The following is a 23,653-nucleotide window of genomic DNA, read 5'->3' as shown; positions in this document are numbered from 1 at the left end:
AACCCAGAAAAAACTCATTATATGGTAGCTAATCTGACTATGTTAGGAATAGTTCCTAGTTGCAACTCCTAAGAGATTTGACTTACCTACCAGATTTCACCCCCTACATACATTAAGGAAAGAAGACTTTGGAAAAAGAGTGTTCCACCAAGATTCTAAACCACTCATTCAACAAGTATTTATTCAGTGTTTACCTTGTACCTGGCACTTAACAAAATATTGTTAACATAATGGAGACTAAGACATGCTCCCAGGCCTTGAGCAACACCCAGTCTTCTGACTTTTAAGAAGTTACTATACTGCTAAAACTTGTTTCTTTGAAGCCCCCTAAGGAGGGCATTAGAAAAGGACTCTATCATTTGGACTAACTCACACACAAATACTACATCACTTTCCATGAAAATTTAAAAATTCAAGAGGGAAGGCACTTTTAGAATGGTGGTGTTAGGGACTTCTGAAAATCCACTCTAAAAAAACAAGACATTGGAAAACTTTTCAAATTCAACTTCTTTACCACTCTTGAATTTAACCAAAGGCTTGCAACAGAGGAACATTTATTCAAGAAAAACAGCTGAATCTCAGTAAGAACAGCAAGTTTTGTGATAGTTTAGCTTGCCCTCTTCCTATCTACCCAGCTCCACAGTAACCTTGAAAACCAAAAGTTTTGAAATTCTAGTAACTGTGAAAAGGAGCAGTTTGGCAGCCAATGGACAGGAAAAGGACTAAGTTTCGAGCTCTTCAAAAAGATCCATTCCCAGAGAATTGTCATTATATGACCTATCTGGTAAATCTCTAGAAAAGCTCCATTTACGGGGTTTATCTTTGTGTCATCTGACTCAAGACCAATAGACCTTTCCCTAGGGGCACTTTTTGAAAAAAATAAGCAGCAATTATTTAATAGCATGGCTGCCTGAGGTAATGGCTAACAGTTGAGGCAAACAATAGGCTTAACAAAAAGCAATCTGATTCCAGCAATTAAAAAAAAAAGGATTATACACCATTATAACTGGAATGCAAGAGTGGGTCAACATAACAATCAATCAATATAATACACTATAGTATTAGAAGGAAGGGAAAAAAAACATGACCACCTGAATTGACACAGAAAAGTACTTAACAAAATCCAACACCCTATTATCATTAAAAAAAAAAAAAAAAACTCAGAAAACTGTAGAACTTTCTCAATCTGATGAAGGCCAGGTATGAAAAACTTACAGCTAATACTACACCATCATCCACTCAATGGACATGAATTTCAGCAAACTCCAGGAGATAGTGGAGGACAGAGGAGCCTGGCATCCTACAGTCCATGGGGTCACAGAGTTGGACATGACTTAGCCACTGAAAAATATCACACTTAATGAAAACTGACTGAAAACTTTCCCCCTAAAATCAGGAACAAGACAAGGATGTCCACTCTCACCATTTGTATTCATCACTGTACTGGAGTTTCTAGCCATACCAATTAGATAATAAAAGAAATAAAAAGCATTTAGTTTGTGAAGGAAGAAGTAAACCATTTTATTCGCTGACGCCATGTTCTTGAATATAGAAAATCATAAGGAATCAACAAAAAAAGCTCTTAGGGCTAATAAATATGTTCAGCAAGTTTGCAGGATACAAGATAAATACACAAAAGCAGTTGTTTCTACACACCTGCAATGAACAACCCAAAAATGAAATTAAGGGGGAAAATTCCATTTATACTAGCATCAAAAAGAATAAAATACTAAAGAATGAGTTTAGCAAAAGAAGTGTAAGAGTTATACAGCAAAAACTATAAAAGACTTGTTAACTGAAAAAAAAAAAAAAAAGACTACACAACCTAAAAGTTGAAATTATGTTTTATTTGGCAGATTTTCTGAGGACTTAAGCCAGGGCCACAGCCTCTCAGATAGCTCTGAGAAACTGCTCTGAAGAGATAAGGGAGAAACCAGGATATATAGGAGCTTTTGCAGTGAAAACAAAGTAGTCAGAACTTCAAAAGATTACTGTTAAAGAAAACCAGATATCTCAAGTTAAAGAATTGAGCACTTTTCTAAGTTATGGGAAGATGCAAGAATCTGGGCTCACTGAAATTATTCTTTTGATATACACCTTAGCTACCTGAGACCAGTATCCAGCTCTTTTCCATCTTGAATCCCCATCAGGGTACACAGTTGGAGGAAACTGTAATGGCTGATGGACTGGCAGCCAGCAGAGTCCTTTAGTCTCCATCCTGAATTCCCTCAGGGCTCACCATCAGCGGTGGCTGTAGTGGTTTAATGGCTGTAACATCTTTTGTTTACTGATATGGCAGGCAATATTTGTTTTCACTGACACACTGTTGAAAAAGGCTAAAGAAGACCTGAACAAATGGAAAGACATTAAAAGCTCATGAATTGGAAAACTTAATGTTGTTATGATGGCAAAACTTCCCAAATTGTTCTATAGGTTCAAGGCAATCCCTATTAAAAACCCAGGTTCCTTTTTTGTGTGTAAATTGACAAGAAGATCATAAAATTCATGTGAAATGCAATGGAGAGGCAGTGTAATCAAAACAATTTTGAAAAAGAACAATGAATTTAGAAGACTCATGCTTCTCAATTTCAAAACTTACTACCAAGCTACTGTTATCAAGACAGTTGGGTACTGGCATAAGGATAAATATCAATAAATGGAATAGAATTAAGAATCTAAAACAAATCCTTATATTTATGGTTAGTTGATTTTCAACAAGGGTACCAAAATGATTTAATGGCAGTTCTATTTCCAGTTTTTTAAGGAATCTCCACACTGTTCTCCATAGTGGCTATACTAGTTTGCATTCCCACCAACAGTGTAAGAGGGTTCCCTTTTCTCCACACCCTCTCCAGCATTTCTTATTTGTAGACTTTTGGATTGCAGCCATTCTGACTGGTGTGAAATGGTACCTCATAGTGGTTTTGATTTGCATTTCTCTGATAATGAGTGATGTTGAGCATCTTTTCATGTGTTTGTTAGCCATCTGTATGTCTTCTTTGGAGAAATGCCTTATGATCCAGCAATCCCACTGCTGGGCATACACACCGAGGAAACCAGAAGGGAAAGAGACATGTGTACCCCAATGTTCATCGCAGCACTGTTTATAATAGCCAGGACATGGAAGCAACCTAGATGTCCATCAGCAGATGAATGGATAAAGAAAGCTGTGGTACATATACACAATGGAGTATTACTCAGCCATTAAAAAGAATACATTTGAATCAGTTCTAATGAGGTGGATGAAACTGGAGCCTATTATCCAGAGTGAAGTAAGCCAGAAGGAAAAACATCAATACAGTATACTAACGCATATATATGGAATTTAGAAAGATGGTAACAATAACCCTGTGTACGAGACAGCAAAAGAGACACTGATGTATAGAACAGTCTTATGGACTCTGAGGGAGAGGGAGAGGGTGGGAAGATTTGGGAGAATGACATTGAAACATGTAAAATATCATGTAAGAAACGAGTTGCCAGTCCAGGTTCGATGCACGATACTGGATGCTTGGGGCTTGTGCACTGGGACGACCCAGAGGGATGGTATGGGGAGGGAGGAGGGAGGAGGGTTCAGGATGGGGAACACATGTATACCTGTGGCGGATTCATTTTGATATTTGGCAAAACTAATACAATTATGTAAAATTTAAAAATAAAATAAAATTTTAAAAAATGATTTAATGGGAAAACAGTAGTCTTTTCAAAAAATGGGGTTGATCTCGGGTGGCCTTGCCCTGTAGTGGCTTGAAATAGAATTTTGGTTGCCTGGCTAGAGGTGTGTGAGGCAGTGAGAGTGCTAAATGCTAGACCCTAGACCACAGGGACAAGGCTTTGGCCTGTCAGCTGTGTAGAAATGAATTTCCACAAAGAGATGGAAAATAGTGAAACAAGTGTATATTAGGAGAAAGACTTTGTGCAGATAGACACATGGGTAGGCTCAGAAAGTTGCACTCTAGGGGTAATTGGAATCACTTATATGGGGATTTCTTTTGGCCAATGGTCTTTCATTGCCTGGGTCTGAGTCCACAGTTTATCTCAGGGTCCTCCTCTGTGTGCATGTCATCTCTTAGCCAAGATGGATTTTAGTGAAGAGGCCTATGGGTAGGTTGATTTCACTTGACATTACTGTGAGGTGCAGCTCCCTCCCTTTTTGACCCCCTGAGGAGCCTTTCTTTGCATATGTAGTTGGGAAGGTCTCTCTGACCCCAAGACTGGGAAATATTTGGTCTCTTTATCTCTTATCTGGGCAGGACTCAGCTCCTCTCTGCGCCTGGTCTTTTTCTCTGTCTTGGAGTATCTGTCCAGAGGGGACAGACTCCAGCAGTTCATCCTAGGGCCCATCTATCTGCTGCCTCAAGAAAAGTGAATATCCTTATGCAAATAAATGAAGTTGGACCCTTTCCTCCCACAATATGCAAAACTTAATTTGAAATGGATCAAAGAACTAAGTATAAGAGCTAAAGTGATCAAATTCATAGACAGACCCATGAAAGTAAATCTTTGTGGTCTTGGACTGAGTGATGCTTTCTTAGATATGGTTGCAACAGCACAAGGAACTAGAAGATATAAAATGGACTTCATCAAAACTAAAAACTACTGCTCTAGGCTCTGTACATTTTGGCCTTCAGTGTACTCAAACACAACACATACACACTGTGGTTTTATTGCAATCTCTCTTTCTGAGGCATTCTCAAAATCAACTAGAGATTTATTAAATAACCTGTCAAACTGGAACTTCAATATACAAGCAGGAATTAGAACTTTGCCTTCAAAGCTCATAGACCTGTTTGGATTAGATACTACATGGTGGCTTAAGACAAGTTTGCTTTATAACATTCTAATTGTAATTTGTTCTGCCAGAGTCCACACCACCCTATACTACTCTTGTCAGATACAAAAATAGAAAATAAAAACCTGTCCAACTTTAAAATTATCATCTTCAGCCAAAGTGAAAATCAGAGCAGATGCATTGAAAATAACGATTGGACAGTCATCAGGCAGTTCAGTAGCTCAGTCATGTCCAACTCTTTGTGACCCCATGGACTGCAGCACAACAGGCCTCCCTGTCCATCACCAACTCCCAGAGCTTGCTCAAACTCATGTCCATCAAGTCAGTGGTACTATCCAACCATCTCATCCTCTGTCGTCCCCTTCTCCTCCTGCCTTCAATCTTTCCCAGCATCAGGGTCTTTTCCAATGAGTCAGTTCTTTGCATCAGGTGGGCAAAGTATTGGAGTTTCAGTTTCAGCATCAGTCCTTCCAATGAATATTCAGGACTTATTTCCTTTGGGATTGACTGGTTTGATTGGAATTGACTGTAGTCCAAGGGACTCTCACTAGTCTTCTCCAACACCTCTGTTCAAAAGCATCAGTTCTTTGGCACTCAGCTTTCTTTATGGTCCAACTCTCACATGCATTCATGACTACTGGAAAAACCATAGCTTTGATTAGATGGACCATTATTGGCAAAGTAACATCTCTGCTTTTTAATATGCTGTCTAGTTTGGTCATAGCTTTTCTTCCAAGGAGCAAGCATCTTTTAATTTCATGGCTGTAGTCACCATCTGCAGTGATTTTGGAGCCCAAGAAAATAAAGTCTGTCACTGTTTTCATTGTTTCCCCATCTATTTGCCATGAAGTGATGGGACTAGATGCCATGATCTTAGTTTTTTGTATGTTGAGTTTTAAGCCAACTTTTACACTCTCCTCTTTCACTTTCATCAAGAGGCTCTTTAGGTCTTCTTCACTTTATGCCATAAGGGTGATGTAATCTGCATATCTGAGGTTATTAATATTTCTACCAGCAATCTTGATTCCAGCTTGTGCTTCCTCCAGTCTAGCATGTCACATGATGTATTCTGCATATAAGTTAAATAAGCAGCGTGACATACTCCTTTCCCAATTTGGAACCAGTCTGTTGTTCCGTGTCCGGTTCTAAGTGTTGCTTCTTGACCTGCATACAGATTTCTCAGGAGGCAGATAAGGTGGTCTGGTATTCCCACACCTTTAAGAATTTTCCAAAGTTTGTTGTGATCCACACAGTCAAAGGCTTTGGAGTAGTCAATAAAGCAGAAGTAGGTATTTTCTGGAACTTTCTTGCTTTTTCTATGATCCAACGGATGTTGGCAATTTGAACTCTGGTTCCTCTGCTGTTTCTAAATCCAGCTTGAACATCTGGAAGTTCATGGTTCATGTACTGTTGAAGCCTGTCGTATGTCCATATGAAGTAGACAGTTATGTCCACATGAAGTGGACAGTTATATCCACTTTTTAAAGAAGCTTCACATCTGTATTCTTGCTTTGCTCCTGCTCAGTCACTTCAGTCATGTCCAACTCTTTGTGACTCTATGGACTCTAGCCCTGCCAGGCTCCTCTGTCCATGGGATTTCCCAGGCAAGAATACTGGAGTGGGTTGCCATTCCCTTCTCCAGGGGATCTTCCGGACCCCAAGGATCGAACCTGCATGTCCTGTGTCTCCTGCATTGCAGGCGGATTCCTTACTGCTGAAGCCTTTCCAGAGAGCACAGTGGTAAAGAATCTGCCTGACAACACCTGACAATGCAAGAGATGCGGGTTCAATCCCTGGATCCAGAATATCTCCTGCAGAAGGAAATGGGAACCAACTCCAATATTCTTGTCTATGAAATCCCACGGATAGAGGAACCTGGCGTGCTACAGTTGATGAGGTCCCAAAAGAGTCAGACATGACTTAGCGATTAAACAACACCACCAAATTTTTGCTTTAGGAAAGAGCTATTTATTGGGTCAGAGTTCTTGGGATGCACAAGAGAAAGAAGTCCTAGGAGATCATAAAGACTATGGAGAAGTGGTCCAAATGTCTGGTATGGCAGCATCAGGGGGCAGTACTATAGAATAGCAAACTACAAATTGCTACCTGTTTTGTGAATAAAGTTTTATTGCCACACAGCTAAACCTATTCATTTACATATTATCTATTGCTGGGCTTGTGCTGAACCAGCTGAGTCTTTGCAAAAGGGATGATGTGGTCTGCAAAGTTGCAAATACTTACTGTCTGGCCCTTTACAGAAAAAGTTTGCCGACCCTTGTGTAACATCAGTACTTCAGTCTGGATATCTCCATCTAGATGTCCCACAGACAAATCTAACTCAGCAGGTATAAAAATGCATGCATAAACTTGTTCCAGCTTCAGTGTTCCCACTCTTAGCACTACTGCCTACCAATTCACCCACAGAAGAAGCCTCTCTCCCTTTTGCCCTCTCACCCTATATATTATTGGAGAAGGTGATGGCACCCCACTCCAGTACTCTTGCCTGGAAAATCCCATGGACTGAGAAGCCTGGTAGGCTGCAGTCCATGGGGTAGCTAGGAGTCAGACATGACTGGGCAACTTCACTTTCACTTTTCACTTTCATGGATTGGAGAAGGAAATGGCAACCCACTCCAGTGTTCTTGCCTGGAGAATCCCAGGGACGGGGGAACCTGGTGGGCTGCCGTCTATGGGGTCGAACAGAGTTGGACACAACTGAAGTGACTTAGCAGTAGCCTTAGCAGCCTGTATATTATTTCACATCTCATCCATCACCACATCCTGCCAATTCCACCTCTTCACTATATTTTGAACCTGAGCACATCTCTTCATTTCTACTGCCATTAACTTAGTCTGAGTCATGATCATTTTGTACAAGATTAACAATGGCTTTCTAACTTGTCTTCCTGCCCCTAGTTTGTTTTTTCTTCTGGAGGTATAAATAAGATATATTGATTAATTGATACTGTGGAAATATCAAAGTGTATAGTAATCTCTAAGAACAGTATTTGGGGGCAATATTGACAGTGAGGAAATTGTAAATAGAGGAGGGTGACATAATCTTATTTTGATTCATTACATTTCATTTGTTGGTAAGTCATTTGTAGTAAAAATATCATTCATCTCCAAGCTCTTTGAGAATGGAGAACACATCTAATTCATCTTTGCATCACCACAGGTAGTTACCAAAAGGCATGACATAGACCAGGCATTATAATTATTAAATAAATACAATAAAACAAATTATACAGATGAATATTTTTTACCTTAAGTGAAAATCTCCTTCAATTTTATTTTGCCAGAGCAAAACTATTCCAACAATTTAATAAACAGGCTTTCCCATTGCTTTTTTCCCTAGGGTTATATTTATATCCTTCTTTATTTCTGCATATTGACATATAACAATGTTCACCTTATTTTTACTGACTGATTGGTATTCATTTGAATGTATTTCTCATTGTTGATTATTTAGTTTTATTTTTCCAATTTTCCTACCCCTAACTTTGCCTACCTTCTGCCCCCGAGCCATTTTCTACTCAATAACCAGAAGGATCTTTCTAATGTCTAAACCCGATTCTGGCACATGCATGATGATATATGCAGCCAAGATTTAATGAGCCCTTACTATGTGCTAGACATAGTTCTAAGTGTTTCCTGTGTAGTAACTGATCTTAATCCTTACACGAATCCTCTATTGCTGATGTTGTTATTAACTCCATTCTTTAGGTGAATACTTTTAAGAACAGAGAAAACCAATGTAATCTAGCTCAAGTGTCTATAGTTTAAACTACTCTACTGTTCTACACACACACACACACACACACACACACACACACACACACACACACACACCCTATCATTCATGGCTTCCCATTGCTCTTAAAATAAGTCATACTATTTATAATGGTTGAAGACTATCATTTTGATCTTCTGTAACCCTTGCCTACCTCTCCAGCCTCATCTCTTGCCATCCAGAGCCTTGCAGTTAAGCAGCAGCCTCCCCAGACTCCCTGTACCAGTCATGCTCATTTTCACCTCTATGCCTTCAGTCATATTATCCCCTCCACTTTAGTTGTTTACTCCCTTCCCCTCTCCTCCCCTACACGCAGCCAGCTTCTACAAATCCTTTAATGCTCCATTCCGGTATTGCCTCCTCCAGGAAGCCTTTGCTGAGCAGATTTGCACTTCCTCTGTGTTCCCATTATGCCCTGTTTTCCATCCATTTATATGCCCTTACTGTACTGTTTCATAACTATCTTTTTATATATCTGTCTCCCTCACCAGACTGTGTGTTCCCAGTGGTTTTTCCATTGCACTCAAATATTTTGTTTTACCCTTCTATTTTTTTTGTACCTTTTCCTAGAACCTTTTCATCCCAGGCTTTGGCACAGGCTATAATGCCAAGAAGAGTAGAAAGGGACTGTATAGGATTTTGTCATTTTGTGTGTGATTGTGTGAAAAGGAGATGTGAGGATATAAGGGGGATCATGAACATCTTTTGAGAAAATGAGACCTCATGATAAAAAGACTTTAGAGGTTGTGTTTTTTTTTTTTTTTTTTTTTGTCATTTTGCAATAGTAAACTGCTTTAGGGTGGGCTAGACCCAAAAATGGAGAATGGCTCAAAGACAATATAATTATCTCAGTCATGTAACTGTCCAAGATAGATATTCTTGATCAGCAAGATAGTTCTCCTCCACGTGGTCATTGAAGGACAAAGGCTAACAGAAGCCCCTGGACCACCCTGAGTTACCAGATCCCAGTCAGCAAGAAGGGGAGAGAACATAGGGGACTTCCATAGGTCAGGCCTTGTGATGCCAATCATCATTTCTCCTCACATTCCATTACTGAGAACTTGGTCATGTAACCATGCCTCACTGCAGGGGAGACTGGGAAATGTAGTCCCCCCTGTGCTTAAGGAAGGGGAGAATGGTTTTGGTGAGAAGCTAGAGACCTTCACAGATATACTAACAATAAAATTGGCCTAGTTTACCTTGAGTGTCAGATAAATGATGGAAGAATTTTATTTCCTTTGTACCAGAAAACTATATGGTACAGCTCCATTTAACCTTTCCCATGGGAAGCTGCAGCAATTAGATAGAGGCAATATTTAAAACGATTGCTGACAGTTGAGCTCCCTGTTGAATTGCTTACTAGGAAGTAGCAGCCAGAGGGTGACTTGCAATGCTGATGATCTCTTAACTATTAATAACTGACATGTTGTAGATTGCCTCTAAGTAAAATCCCAGCTGAGTTAGGTACCATCTTATAATATTGGCCCCCAAATATATTTTCCTCCTTTGCATGTCTGGACTAGAGAAGGTGTTAAATGGCAAAGTAGCAACATGATTCTTTGCCAGCCAAGAGGTGCTCAGAAGCAAAAGGAGGGGAAAAAAAAATCAAAAAGGGAACTCATTTCCATTCCAAACCATAGCCACAGGCATGAGCTTATTCGCTGCCAGTTTGTGTTTGCCCAAAGTACACACTTGTTGATGATCTCATGCAAGCTGGGGGAATAAGCAAAAGTGAATCCACTTGAAATGAAACATCCCCATGATTCTCTGCAAAGAGGCAGGTACATTCCCAGGAGAGCTTTGTAGAACAATTGCCCAGGTTCTACTCCCCAGAGGAGGCTCATTTAGTCAGTCTGGGGTGTGACTTGGGAATGAGGAAATTTTTTTCATGTTCCCTGGATGATTCTGATACTGAGCCAAGTTTGAGGCAGCATCTCTCTAATATGATGAAAGTGGGGAGTAGGGGGCACATATGCCAAAGCACAGACCAGAGCGATTTTGTTTAATGTAGGAAACAAATCATTAACCCTAACTCTCCTAGCTTGACATGTAGAGTTGGCTCTGAGATTAGACCCACCTGTGGGACCCTGGAAATCAGGCCTCCTCTGGGAGTGGGCCATAAGCTGGCTGTAAACTAGGAGAGTGATTATGAAGGTAGACTTCCTCCCAGCCGTCCCAGATGCCTGACTTGTTCTCTTCTTTTCCCAGTTTGTGGCCCAGCCCAATTGCCAACAGTTGCTTGCCACTCTGTGGTACGACGGCTTCCCTGGATGGCGGCGGAAACACTGGGTCGTCAAGCTTCTGACGTGCATGACCATTGGGTTCCTGTTTCCCATGCTGTCTATTGCTTATCTCATCTCACCCAGGAGCAACCTTGGGCTGTTCATCAAGAAACCCTTCATCAAGTTTATCTGCCACACAGCGTCATATCTGACCTTCCTCTTCATGCTTCTCCTGGCTTCTCAGCACATCGTCAGGACAGACCTCCATGTACAAGGACCTCCCCCGACTGTTGTGGAGTGGATGATACTGCCTTGGGTTCTCGGTGAGTCACAGGGACCAGAAGCTATGGCCAGACTGCCTGCTGGTCTTGTCTAAAGAAACTACTGGAATCAGCAGTTGGACTGGCCCTGAAATAAGGCACCTTTCCTCTGTGTGGTGGGATAGTTGTTGGGAATCTCAGAAATGTGGTTCCTTCCCCCCCTGGGCCTGGGTCACTTGCTGTCACAGGGTTTGCCATGAGATTGGCAGTGTACCCAGGGCTTGTTTCAACTAACCTAACTTCGTCAATGACAAGGAAGTTGTCTGTCAGTGGGTTTAGAGGGAAAGCCAAGTGTTAGTCAGGACAGGCTCAGGTAGGCTGGGCAGGGCAAGTGCTGAACAGTCTATTTGATGCCTTCTTTCCCATCACTGAAGTTGAGGGGATGCCACCAAAATGTGCTGCTTTCCTATGACTATGCTAAATGATCCCTGTACTTATTATCCAGGGTCCACATCCTATTTGGATACTGATTTCACAACCAGGAGGGAAACCTAGGAAATTCACACAATTCATGGTAAAAAAGCAGCCTTAACCAGAAGTCTCCAGGCATAATTACATTGCATTGGACCCTCCAGTGCATCACCACCCTCCAGGTCCTTGATACTTAAACTGAGGTCCCCAAACCAGCAATGTTAGCATCAACTTGTTAGACATACAGATTTGCGAGTCTCACTTAGGGTCTGTGAAATCAGAATCTACATAATCCCCATGTAATTCGCATGTATTTTAAAGCAGGGGTCCCCAACCTATAGGATCTAATGCCTGATGATCTGAGATGGAACTGATGTAATAAATAATAGAAATCAAGTACACAATAAATGTAATGCACTTGAATCATCCCAAAACCATCTCTCACCCCACCCCACTGCCATCCTGGTCTGTGGAAAAATTGTCTTCCACAAAACTGGTCCCTGTTGCCAAAAAGTTTGGGGACCGCTGTTTTAAAGTCTGAGATGAAGCCAGAAATAAAAACACCAATACAGTATACTAACACATATATATGGAATTTAGAAAGATGGTAACGATAACCCTGTATGCGAGACAGCAAAAGAGACACAGATGTATAGAACAGTCTTTTGGACTCTGTAGGAGAGGGAGACGGTGAGATGATTTGGGAGAATGGCATTGAAACATGTATAATATCATATAAGAAACGAATCGACAGTCCAGGTTCGAAGCAGGATACAGGATGCTTGGGGCTGGTGCACTGGGATGACCCAGAGGGATGGTATGGGGAGGGAGGTGGGAGGGGGGTTCAGGATTGGGAACACGTGTACATCCGTGGCGGATTCATGTTGATGTATGGCAAAACCAATACAATATTGTAAAGGAATTCAATTCAGTTCAGTTCAGTTCAGTCACTCAGTCCTGTCCAACTCTTTGCAACCCCATGAATCACAGCACACCAGGTTTCCCTGTCCATCACCAACTCCCGGAGTTCACTCAGGCTCACCTCCATCGAGTCAGTGATGCCATCCAGCCATCTCATCCTCTGTCGTCCCCTTCTCCTCCTGCCCCCAATCCCTCCCAGCATCAGAGTCTTCTCCATTAGTCTCCAATTAAATAAATTTAAATTAAAAATAAGTAAATAAAAAAATAAAGTTGAGACGTACTAACTTAGACCACAGTCACTCCTTTTACTGCTTTCAACATACCAAAGCTAAAGAAACATCTATTAATATGTCATCAGGCAGAATTCCATGAAACCCACACACAATGAGAGGAGAGAAGAGAAAAGAGGATTTTAAATGATTCTGATACCCATTGCCTAGCTTCAGCCCCAGCATCCAGTGCTTTGGACCATGGCCTCCTTGCATACCTCAAAACTCATTGACAAATTTTCCCTATAAGACATATGTAGTGGAAAATAAGGACTATATGGGATAATACTGATACTTAGTTCAGTTCAGTCGCTCAGTCATGTCCGACTCTTTGGAACCCCATGAATTGCAGCACGCCAGGCCTCCCTGTCCATCACCAACTCAGAGTTCACTCAAACTCACATCCATCGAGTCGGTGATGCTATCCAGCCATCTCATCCTCTGTTGTCCCCTTCTCCTCCTGCCCCCAATCCCTCTCAGCATCAGAGTCTTTTCCAATGAGTCACCTCTTCTCATGAGGTGGCCAAAGTATTGGAGTTTCAGCTTCAGCATCAGTCCTTCCAAAGAACACCCAGGGCTGATCTCCTTGAGAAAGGACTGGTTGGATCTCCTTGCAGTCCAAGGGACTCTCGAGAGTCTTCTCCAACACCACAGCTCAAAAGCATGAATTCTTCGGCACTAAGCTTTCTTCACAGTCCAACTCTCACATCCATACGTGACCACTGGAAAAACCATAGCCTTGACTAGATGGACCTTTGTTGGCAAAGTAATGCCTCTGCTTTTGAATATGCTATCTAGGTTGGTCATAACTTTCCTTCCAAGGAGTAAGCGTCTTTTAATTTCATGGCTGCAGTCACCATCTGCAGTGATTTTGGAGCCCCAAAAATAAAGTCAGCCACTGTTTCTACTGTTTCCCCACCTATTTCCCATGAAGTGATGGGATCAGATGCCATGATTTTAGTTTTCTGAATGTTGAGCTTTAAGCCAACTTATTCACTCTCCTCTTTCACTTTCATCAAGAGGCTTTTTAGTTCCTCTTCACTTTCTGCCATAAGGGTGGTGTCATCTGCATATCTGAGATTATTAATATTTCTCCCAGCAATCTTGATTCCAGCTTGTGTTTCTTCCAGTCCAGCGTTTCTCATGATGTACTCTGCGTATAAGTTAAATAAGCAGGGTGACAATATACAGCCTTGATGTACTTCTTTTCCTATTTGGAACCAGTCTATTGTTCCATGTCCAGTTCTAACTGTTGCTTCCTGACCTGCATATAGGTTTCTCAAGAGGCAGGACAGGTAGTCTGGTATTCCCATATCTTTCAGAATTTTCCACAGTTTATTGTGATCCACACAGTCAAAGGCGTTGGCATAGTCAATAAAGCAGAAATAGATGTTTTTGTGGAACTCTCTTCCTTTTTCCATGATCCAGCAGATGTTGGCAATTTGATCTCTTGTTCCTCTCCTTTTCTAAAACCAGCTTGAACATCAGAAAGTTCAAGGTTCACATATTGCTGAAGCCTGGCTTGGAGAATTTTGAGCATTACTTTACTAGCGTGTAAGATGAGTGCAATTGTGCGGTAGTTTGAGCCTTCTTTGGCATCACCTTTCTTTGGGACTGGAAGGAAAACTGACCTTTTCCAGTCCTGTGGCCACTGCTGAGTTTTCCAAAGTTGCTGGCATACTGAGTGCAGCACTTTCATGGCATCATCTTTCAGGATTTGAAATAGCTCAATTAGAATTCCATCACCTCCACTAGCTTTGTTCATAGTGATGCTTTCTAAGGCCCACTTGACTTCACATTCCAGGATGTCCGGCTCTAGGTAAGTGATCACACCATCGTGATTATCTTGGTCATGAAGATCTTTTTTGTACAGTTCTTCTGTGTATTCTTGCCACCTTTTCTTTATATCTTCTGCTTCTGTTAGGTCCATACCATTTCTGTCCTTTATTGAGCCTATCTTTGCATGAAATGTTCCCTTGGTATCTCTAATTTTCTTGAAGAGATCTCTAGTCTTTCCCATTCTGTTGTTTTCCTCTATTTCTTTGCATTGATTGCTGAGGAAGGCTTTCTTATCTCTCCTTGCTATTCTTTGGAACTCTGCATTCACATGCGTATATCTTTCCTTTTCTCCTTTGCTTTCGCTTCTCTTCTTTTCACAGCTATTTGTAAGGCCTCCCCAGACAGCCATTTTGCTTTTTGCATTTCTTTTCCACGGAGATGGTCTTGATCCCTGTCTCCTATACAATGTCAAGAACCTCCGTCCATAGTTCATCAGGCACTCTATCAGATCTAGTCCCTTAAATCTGTTTCTCACTTCCACTGTATTGGTCCACTGGAGAAGGGAATGGCAAACCACTTCAGTATTCTTGCCTAGAGAACCCCATGAACAGTATGAAAAGGCAAAATGATAGGATACTGAAAGAGGAACTCCCCAGGTCGGTAGGTGCCCAATATGCTACTGGAGATCAGAGGAGAAATAACTCCAGAAAGAATGAAGGGATGGAGCCAAAGCAAAAACAATACCCAGTTGTGGATGTGACTGGTGATAGAAGCAAGGTCCGATGCTGTAAAGAGCATTACTGCATAGGAACCTGGAATGTTAGGTCCATGAATCAAGGCAAATTGGAAGTGGTCAAACAAGAGATGGCAAGAGTGAACATCAACATTCTAGGAATCAGCGAACTAAAATGGACTGAAATGGGTGAATTTAACTCAGATGACCATTATTTCTACTACTGTGGGCAGGAATCCCTTAGAAGAAATGGAGTAGCCATCATGGTCAACAAGAGTCTGAAATGCAGTACTTGGATGCAATCTCAAAAATTATAGAATAATCTCTGTTCGTTTCCAAGGCAAACCATTCAATATCACAGTAATCCAAGTCTATGCCCCAACCAGTAACGCTAAAGAAACTGAAGTTGAATGGTTCTATGAAGACCTACAAGACCTTCTAGAACTAACACCCAAGAAAGATGTCCTTTTCATTATAGGGGACTGGAATGCAAAAGTAGAAGTCAATAAACACCTGGAGTAACAGGCAACTTTGGCCATGGAATACAGAATGAAGCAGGGCAAAGGCTAATAGAGTTTTGCCAACAGAACACACTGGTCATAGCAAACACCATCTTCCAACAACATAAGAGAAGAGTCTACACATGGATATCACCAAATGGTCAACACCGAAATCAGATTGATTATATTCTTTGCAGCCAAAGATGAACAAGCTCTATACAGTCAACAAAAACAAGACCAGGAGCTGACTGTGGCTCAGATCATGAACTCCTTCTTGCCAAATTCAGACTTAAATTGAAGAAAGTAGGGAAAACCACTAGACCATTCAGGTATGATCTAAGTCCAATCCCTTATGATACTTAATTCATTCATTGAGTAAATAACCCCCACTCTAAAATGGGAAGAGCGTAGAGTCAGACACCCTAAATTGCAGCAGCATTCCAGTAACTACAGTAACAATGTAAAAGTGAGTAGCATCCAGAAAACTATAACATACAGGCGTCTTTAGGTAAAGTCTATCCAGTTTGGCAAGTTCAAGACAGAGTGGTGAGATAGCAAAGAAAGAAGAAAGTTACTACCACTCCTAGGGGCTCCACTGACTCCCAATTCATTCATTGATTTCCTCTTTCTTCATTTGGGGGATCCTGCTCAGAGGTTAAAGCATCTGCCTGCAATGCGGGAGACCTGGGTTCGATTCCTGGGTTGGGAAGATCCCCTGGAGAAGGAAATGGCAACCCACTCCAGTATTCTTGCCTGGAGAATCCCATGGACGGAGGAGCCTGGTGGGCTACAGTCCATGGGGTCGCAAAAGTCAGACACGACTGAGCGACTTCACTTTCACTTTCACTGTGATGACTAGTCTGATGCTGTGAAGCAATAAACCTTTTGCCTCCATTTTTCAGGTTTCATTTGGGGGGAGATAAAGGAAATGTGGGATGGTGGATTTACTGAATACATCCATGACTGGTGGAACCTGATGGATTTTGCAATGAACTCACTCTACCTGGCAACTATTTCCTTGAAGATTGTAGCCTATGTCAAGGTAACTTGGAATATTTGCTGTTTTTCTTAATCATTTGTTTACAGTAAGCTTTAGCTATGGGAGCACAAAGAGTTTAGGGGGCAAGTGTTAAGACTGTCAATCCATATGGAAAGGTACCATAAAATAGACATTTTTTCAGTGGCTTGTAAGCAGTGTCCACCTAACCAGACAGTGGAGAATGGAGCAATTTGCAAATGAATTCTTAGCTTCTTCAACTCTGACAGTAAAAGGTCTGTAGCTGCCCACCCACTCAGTCAGTGTTTATATTCTCTCTACAGTATCCTGGCCAAGAAGATAGCCCACTGATGTTTGCATGAGGCAGAGACAAGACATTCACTCAATTTCCAAAAGCCTCTCTCAACTCTTGTCACTTCATTAAAAAGTGCTGCTTTATATTTTTCTAATATTATTCTTCCTGTGACACATCCATTAGTAATCCTTCCTCATCATGGGGTCAAACAGAACAAAGATGTTCCTTCTCCATAAAGTGCTTCAGATATGAACTCATCTCTCCCTAGCCTGCTGAGCTGTCTCTTCTCAAAGCCAAATATTCACACTTCCCTCAAGTGTTCTTCATAGGATTGGTAGCAGAACCCTAGAAACTTCACTGTGTGAGACATAGATTTTTAATAGTCTTTGCCTCCTGCATCACTTCTATCACCAGGATGATCGTTCAAGCTGCTATGAATCCACCTGTTTTGAGTATCACCCATTCTATGTCTCTACCAATCCAGATAACACATACACACACACACACACACACACACACACACACACACACACCCCACTTTGATGTTTATTCCTGCATAATGTACAGCCTGCATTATCCTGAGAAATAGCTTCATGTCCAGCACCTCACACTGGATAGTCACAGGCTCTGAGTTCAGGTTTGATGCTCATTAGATACTGGAATGGCTGCACTGTCTCTACCGTGAAGTGAACTTCTCCAGCATGAGGAAAAGCTGACAACTCCATCTCCAAGACTGTCTAGTCAGTCATGCTTTTTGGCATGAAATCCCACATGAAGGAGTTTTAGAATGGGAATATGGCTGTCCCCCAAATCGCCAACAACTTAGTTTATTTTTACATCTCTAATATGCATATTGCATAAATTTTAAGACCTTGGGAGTTAGTTACATGGAGTGTGAATATTGAATGCAGTCCTAAAACATTTTTGAAAGAAGCTTAAGAGTATGCTTATACTTTGTGGTGATCGTTCAACACATACTTACAACTTCCTTACAAGAAAAAGCTGGTAAGGAAAATGTTTGAATCTCTGGTTAATGTGCCTGGATGAAATCCATGTCATTCTGGCACTCAGCTGACTAAGTAACACTGTTTGCCAAAAAAAAATTCTTCCTTTGGAAGTGGTATTTATACACTGGAGGGACAATACATTATCAATCTAGAAACTGGTGAGTTCTGCTTAAACAGGAAAGTGTAGAATAAATGATCAAATGATTAACCCTTGGGGATGTGAAATTGTGTCAACAGATGCCCAACATTAGTTAATCACGTACCCTGTCCACCTTCACTGGCAAGCCTTCCAAGGACTAGATACTGCCTCACCATAGAGTGTAAGGATAAATCAGCTCACTAAGCTGGGTAAATGCACCACACTGGCAAATACTTAACTCAAAAAAAGACATTTGCCAAGAAGTCGGAGCCCTTCACAACAAAGAAGAATTTACAAATAGGAGATGCCACATGCAGACTGGATTTACAATGAGCAATTGTCAGTGAGCAGTCGGGTTCACTTGTGCAGGCAGGCACATCAGTCTGAAATGAACTCCACCAAGTAGGCTGAGCCAACTTCTATGAAGTAAAGACATAGGGCTGGTCCCAGGCCCTTTTAAAAATTTCAGATCATCATTGCACTGAGGCAGTATGACACACTGTGACAGAAACTGGCCTTGAGAAGATCCTTTATTAGAGTGAAAAAGTAGTCAACGATATGTATATATACACTTATATATACACTCTACTTCACGTGGGCTACAACACCAAGAGGCAAAAGGCACATACCAAAGTACTCAAAAGGAACAAACATATCTAATATTAGCCCTCAGTGCCCCCAAGATAACACTAAAAATGGAGAGTAATTGTCTTTTTGTCTTCTAGGATAGCACCACCTAGATTTATCCCAGCACTCCCTTACTCCATATGTACAGACTAAACTGAACTTTGATACCCATTGAGTTGTGACCCTTTCTCCAGCCAATGCTTGGATGAAGACACACCTCCCTATCTTTATTACTATTGGGTTCCCATGTTTGGCCAACCCTTTTCATATTCTGCTTTTGAGTTCACACCCTTTTAACAGGCATAGAGGCCAATTTTCAAGCAGCATTCTATCTCTGAGAATATAAGAAAAATCATTTGTCTCCCAGTATCACTCTCTGAAGAGTCAGGAAACCCAAAGGTAATCCCTGCTCTGATACTTATGAGCTGGATTACCACAGGCCACCCTTCTACCTCTAGGAGCTTCAGACACTGCCTCTGAAAAATAAGATGGAACTAGATCAATGGGTTTCAACCTTTTAATTTTTTCCCATGGAACCACATCTTAAAGTTAAAACTTATGCAGAATTTCAATGTACTAAGGAGCTCAAAGGAATGAGTTTGGATTGAGAAATGACTCTTCCTAGCCTCCTCTCTGGTTTCCACAGTGACCACCAGATGCTTCTATTGAACCCTCAGGCTTGAAGGAACACAGTTTGATTTGAAAACCACTTGTGCTCAGTCAGGCCTCAGCAAACTGGGCTGCCGGCCAAGCTGGGGCCACTGTTTGTTTACATATTGTCTGTTATTATAGTTCTAGAAGGGACTTCCCTGGTACTTAGTCGCTCAGTTGTGTCTGACTCTTTTGTGACCCCATGGACTATGGCCCGCCAGGTTCCTCTGTCCATGGGATTTCCCAGGCAAGAATCCCAGAGTGGGTTGCCATTTCCTTCTCCAGGGGATCTTCCCAACCCAGGGATCAAACCTGAGTCTCCTGCATTTCAGGTGGATTCTTTACCCTCTGAGCCACCAGTCCACTGGCTAAGATTCCATGCTCCCAACACAGGGGGCCATGGTTTGATCCCTGAGCTGGGAACTAGATCTCATGTGCTATAACTAAGACCTGGCACAGCAAAATAAATAAATATATAGTTCTAGAAGAAAAAAGTTGAGTAGTTGCCACAGTAACCATATAGCCCACAAAGCCAAAAATATATACTATCTGGCCCTTGACACAAAAAGTTTGCTGACCTCTATGCTAAATGAGCTCCAAGTTTACTCTCTGCTATCATATTCTATAGTATTTTTTTCTAAAAACACATACACAAAGCATAGATTTTCCATGAGAATCATCTTTCACACTTGTGACTGTTCTGCAATCCAAACTCATGGACAGTAGACTTCCCTGTGGTTATGGGTGTGACTGTGGAGTGAGAAAACCCTAAATGGTGAGCTATGTATGTTCCAGTTGATAATCCCTAGTTTTAAAATGTAGGTCTGTTTTGTTGTCAACAAAGAATCTGCATCATTCACATAGAACTCCAAATAAGTAAAGGCCTATCTAATAAATGCACTGTGATATCAACTATTATAGAAGTAACATTTCATAGAAAGAGTGCTATACTGAGTGTTTAGAGGCCTGAGTTTTAGTCCTGGCTCCGCTACCAAGTTGCTGTGTGACCTTAAGCAGCTCCCTCTGCCTCTCTGGATTTCAGTTCCTCCACTTGTAAAACAGGCATAACAATGTCCACCTCTCACAACTATGCAGCAAATGTTTCCTTTGGAAACAAAAATGGAGAGATACAAGATTTGGCCAAAAGTGTATAAAACCAATTGGCCATCTCAAGTCTATTTGAAATAGAAGCACACATGTGGCAAGTTTCCTCCAAACTCCTCTGACAGTGGGGAATATTGGATACACACAAATGATTTTAATAACACCAGTTTCCTCAGTTGTTGGAAGTGAGGCACATTTTAGAAATGCTAACAATATAATTTGGCCCCCGAAGCAACATTTTCTCAGGAAACTTGTTTACATTTAGTCCTGAGAAATTGTGATATTTAGATGAGCGTTCAAAGCAATATGCTTCAGATTGTATTCAAGGCAAATCTACTTCTGTCTTGGGGAAGGTAAAAAGCAATTTCTTGTATTTCCATAACATCTCTCCTTATGGAGTACACAGACTTTCACATATGGGTACATAATCAGACATGTGCAGTGGGTAGGAGTAGATATTATCCTCATTTTCTGGTGAAATGAGAGAAAGAGGGGCAGTTTTAAGTGACAAAGGCTAAATTGGAGCTCAGTCTCACAACGATGCCAACTCTCCATAAGGTGACTTCCAATGTTCTAGGAGCTGAAAGCTCAGTAAAGACTGGAACATGGGCAGCCAACCCCAGAAATCCTGGCTCCTCCTCCTCGTTCAACCCCCTGGTCCATTGTTTGTGCTAAAGGAACATTCCAACTTGTAAGACTATCAAAGCAACAATAAAATACATCCATACACCACTTGGTGAGCAGCACTAAATTCATTGCCTTGGAGGCTGACATGCCATATGTAATCACATGGGAGAAAAGACTATCGGCAGAAAACTCTGAGTAATGACCTTCTAAGGATGCTCAATCAGCCCCAAACTGCAATCAGCAGGGAAGTCAAGGTGAACACTGCACACTGAGGAGGCTGAACCTACCCCATGTCCTTCAGTAACTGCAAGCTGTGTGTGGTGCTCAGCACAAAACAGGGACTTGGGCAGCAAAGCTGGTTTGCAATTTCATTAGAAAACAGAGTACTTTGGCCCCACAACCTTGGGCACACCTGTGGCTCTGTTCTAGGGCACTCCCCAACAATCTGGTCAACTCACACTTCGAAAATGTCTGTTAATAAACCATAGATTGTTACTCCAGATGATTGCTCTGAAATTCATGTTTCTACATCTATGCGCTGAGTATATATTTGGATAGGAGTGGAAGGAAGAGTGTTATTAGCATTATGTATTGATTGGGTGGGGGAAAAAAAGACCAGTAGTGCCAGTCACAGGGGTCTGTTGTATAAATGAATGCTTGATGCTTACTTTGATGTTTTTATTTGGGTGCAGAAGGGAGGAAAGAGGGGAAAGTTTTCTAAATGCTCGCTGTACCTCTCATATTTTGCACTTGTTATTTCTTTCAGTATAATGGTTCCCGTCCAAGGGAAGAATGGGAAATGTGGCACCCGACTCTGATTGCAGAAGCTCTCTTTGCGATATCCAACATTTTAAGTTCGTTGCGTCTCATATCCCTGTTCACAGCCAACTCCCACTTAGGGCCTCTGCAGATCTCTTTGGGGCGCATGTTGCTCGATATCCTCAAATTCCTCTTTATCTACTGCCTGGTACTGCTGGCTTTTGCCAATGGATTGAACCAGCTTTACTTTTATTATGAGACCAGAGCAATCGATGAGCCCAACAACTGCAAGGGGATCAGATGCGAGAAACAGAACAATGCCTTCTCCACGTAAGACTCCCCCCTCTCCTCTTCTGCCTTTTGTCTGCTTTCTCTTTCTTTGCCTTATTTTCAGTCCATATCTTTGCCACTGTCCCTTGACAGTGCACGCAGAGCTCACTTATTGATCACTCTAGGAGACTAGGAGAGGAAGTAGAGTTAGGTGAGGGAGGAAAGAGACAAACACACATGGGCTCCCAGGAACTCATCTAAAGAGTAACTTCCGAATTATTTTGGTCATATCTCATATTTTTAAAGGAATTCATGAAAATAAAAGTGTTAGTTACTTAGTTGGGTCTGACTCTTTGTGACCCCCATGAACTGTAGCCCGCCAGGCTCCTGTCTGTGGAATTCTCTAGGCAAGAATACTGGAATGGGCTGCCATGTCCTCTGCAGGAGATCTGGCTGGGGCTTCCGCACTGCAGGCAGATTCTTTGGCATCTCAGTCACCAGGGAAGCCCCGAGAAAGGAAGGTTGTAAAGGAAGATTATGGGAAGGGAGTAAATAATCCCTCACTCAAAAAAGCACCGCTAACCAAGGAAATGAAAGAGCAAGGCTATACCTCTCAACAAGTAATTACTGAAGCTAATGTAACTGTTCTGAATCAAGAACAAAGAAAAAGGAAGGGTGCAAAATTACCTGAATGTATCTTGTGATACTGTGATTTACAATAAGAAATATGTATTTGTTCTTTGTCCCCATTTCTGGAACAGAACTTCTAACACCCTTGGTATTTCCTAAGTGATGAGAACCACAAAGGTGTCTTTGGTTGTGTTAACAAAGTGACTTTTGGACCTCACCTAGGATGGGGGCCGGTTATCCCCATATGATTAGAGGGTTGGAACTTTGAATCTCACCCCTCAACCTTCCTTTCAGGGAGGGTAGAAGGACTGGAAATTGATTTCAATCACCAATGGCTAAGTACAGGAGTTGCAGATTAGATCCCTGGGTTGGAAAGATCCCTTAGAGGAGAGCATGGCAACCTACTCCTGCATTCTTGCCTGGAGGTCACAGAATCCTGGCAAGTTACAGTCCATAGGGTCACAAAGATTCAGACATGACTGAAGTGACTTAGCATGCATGCACACACCGATGGCTAATGATATAATCAATTGTGACTGTGTAATGGGGGCTTCCCAGGTGGCACTAGTGGTAAAGAAGCTACCTGCTAATACAGGAGATGTAAGAGATGTGGGTTCAATCGCTGGGTTGTAAAGATCCCCTGGAGGAGGGCATGACAACAATATTCTTGACTGAAGAATCCCATGGACAGATGAGCCTGGCGGGCTATGATCCATGGGGTCACAAAGAGTCGGACACAACTGAAGCAACTTCACACAACTGTGTAATGAACCCTCCATAAAAACCAAAAGGACAGGGTTCAGAGAG

The 23,653-nt window shown here is 41.7% G+C and overlaps 1 protein-coding gene across 1 annotated transcript in view; it reads left to right on the top strand.

Moving 5' to 3' along the window:
- TRPC5 (transient receptor potential cation channel subfamily C member 5) overlaps window positions 1-23,653 on the top strand; it is a 347,720-nt gene that overhangs the window by 270,540 nt on the left and 53,527 nt on the right. The window contains exons 4-6 of the mRNA XM_061409506.1: window positions 10,794-11,130; window positions 16,643-16,782; window positions 21,954-22,276. Of these exons, the coding sequence (XP_061265490.1) occupies window positions 10,794-11,130; window positions 16,643-16,782; window positions 21,954-22,276 (800 nt within the window). The remainder of the gene's footprint in view (window positions 1-10,793; window positions 11,131-16,642; window positions 16,783-21,953; window positions 22,277-23,653) is intronic.

Source organism: Bos javanicus, chromosome X (genome assembly GCF_032452875.1).
Source record: "Bos javanicus breed banteng chromosome X, ARS-OSU_banteng_1.0, whole genome shotgun sequence".
NCBI lineage: Eukaryota > Metazoa > Chordata > Mammalia > Artiodactyla > Bovidae > Bos > Bos javanicus.
This window is presented reverse-complemented; position numbering and strand designations above follow the sequence as displayed.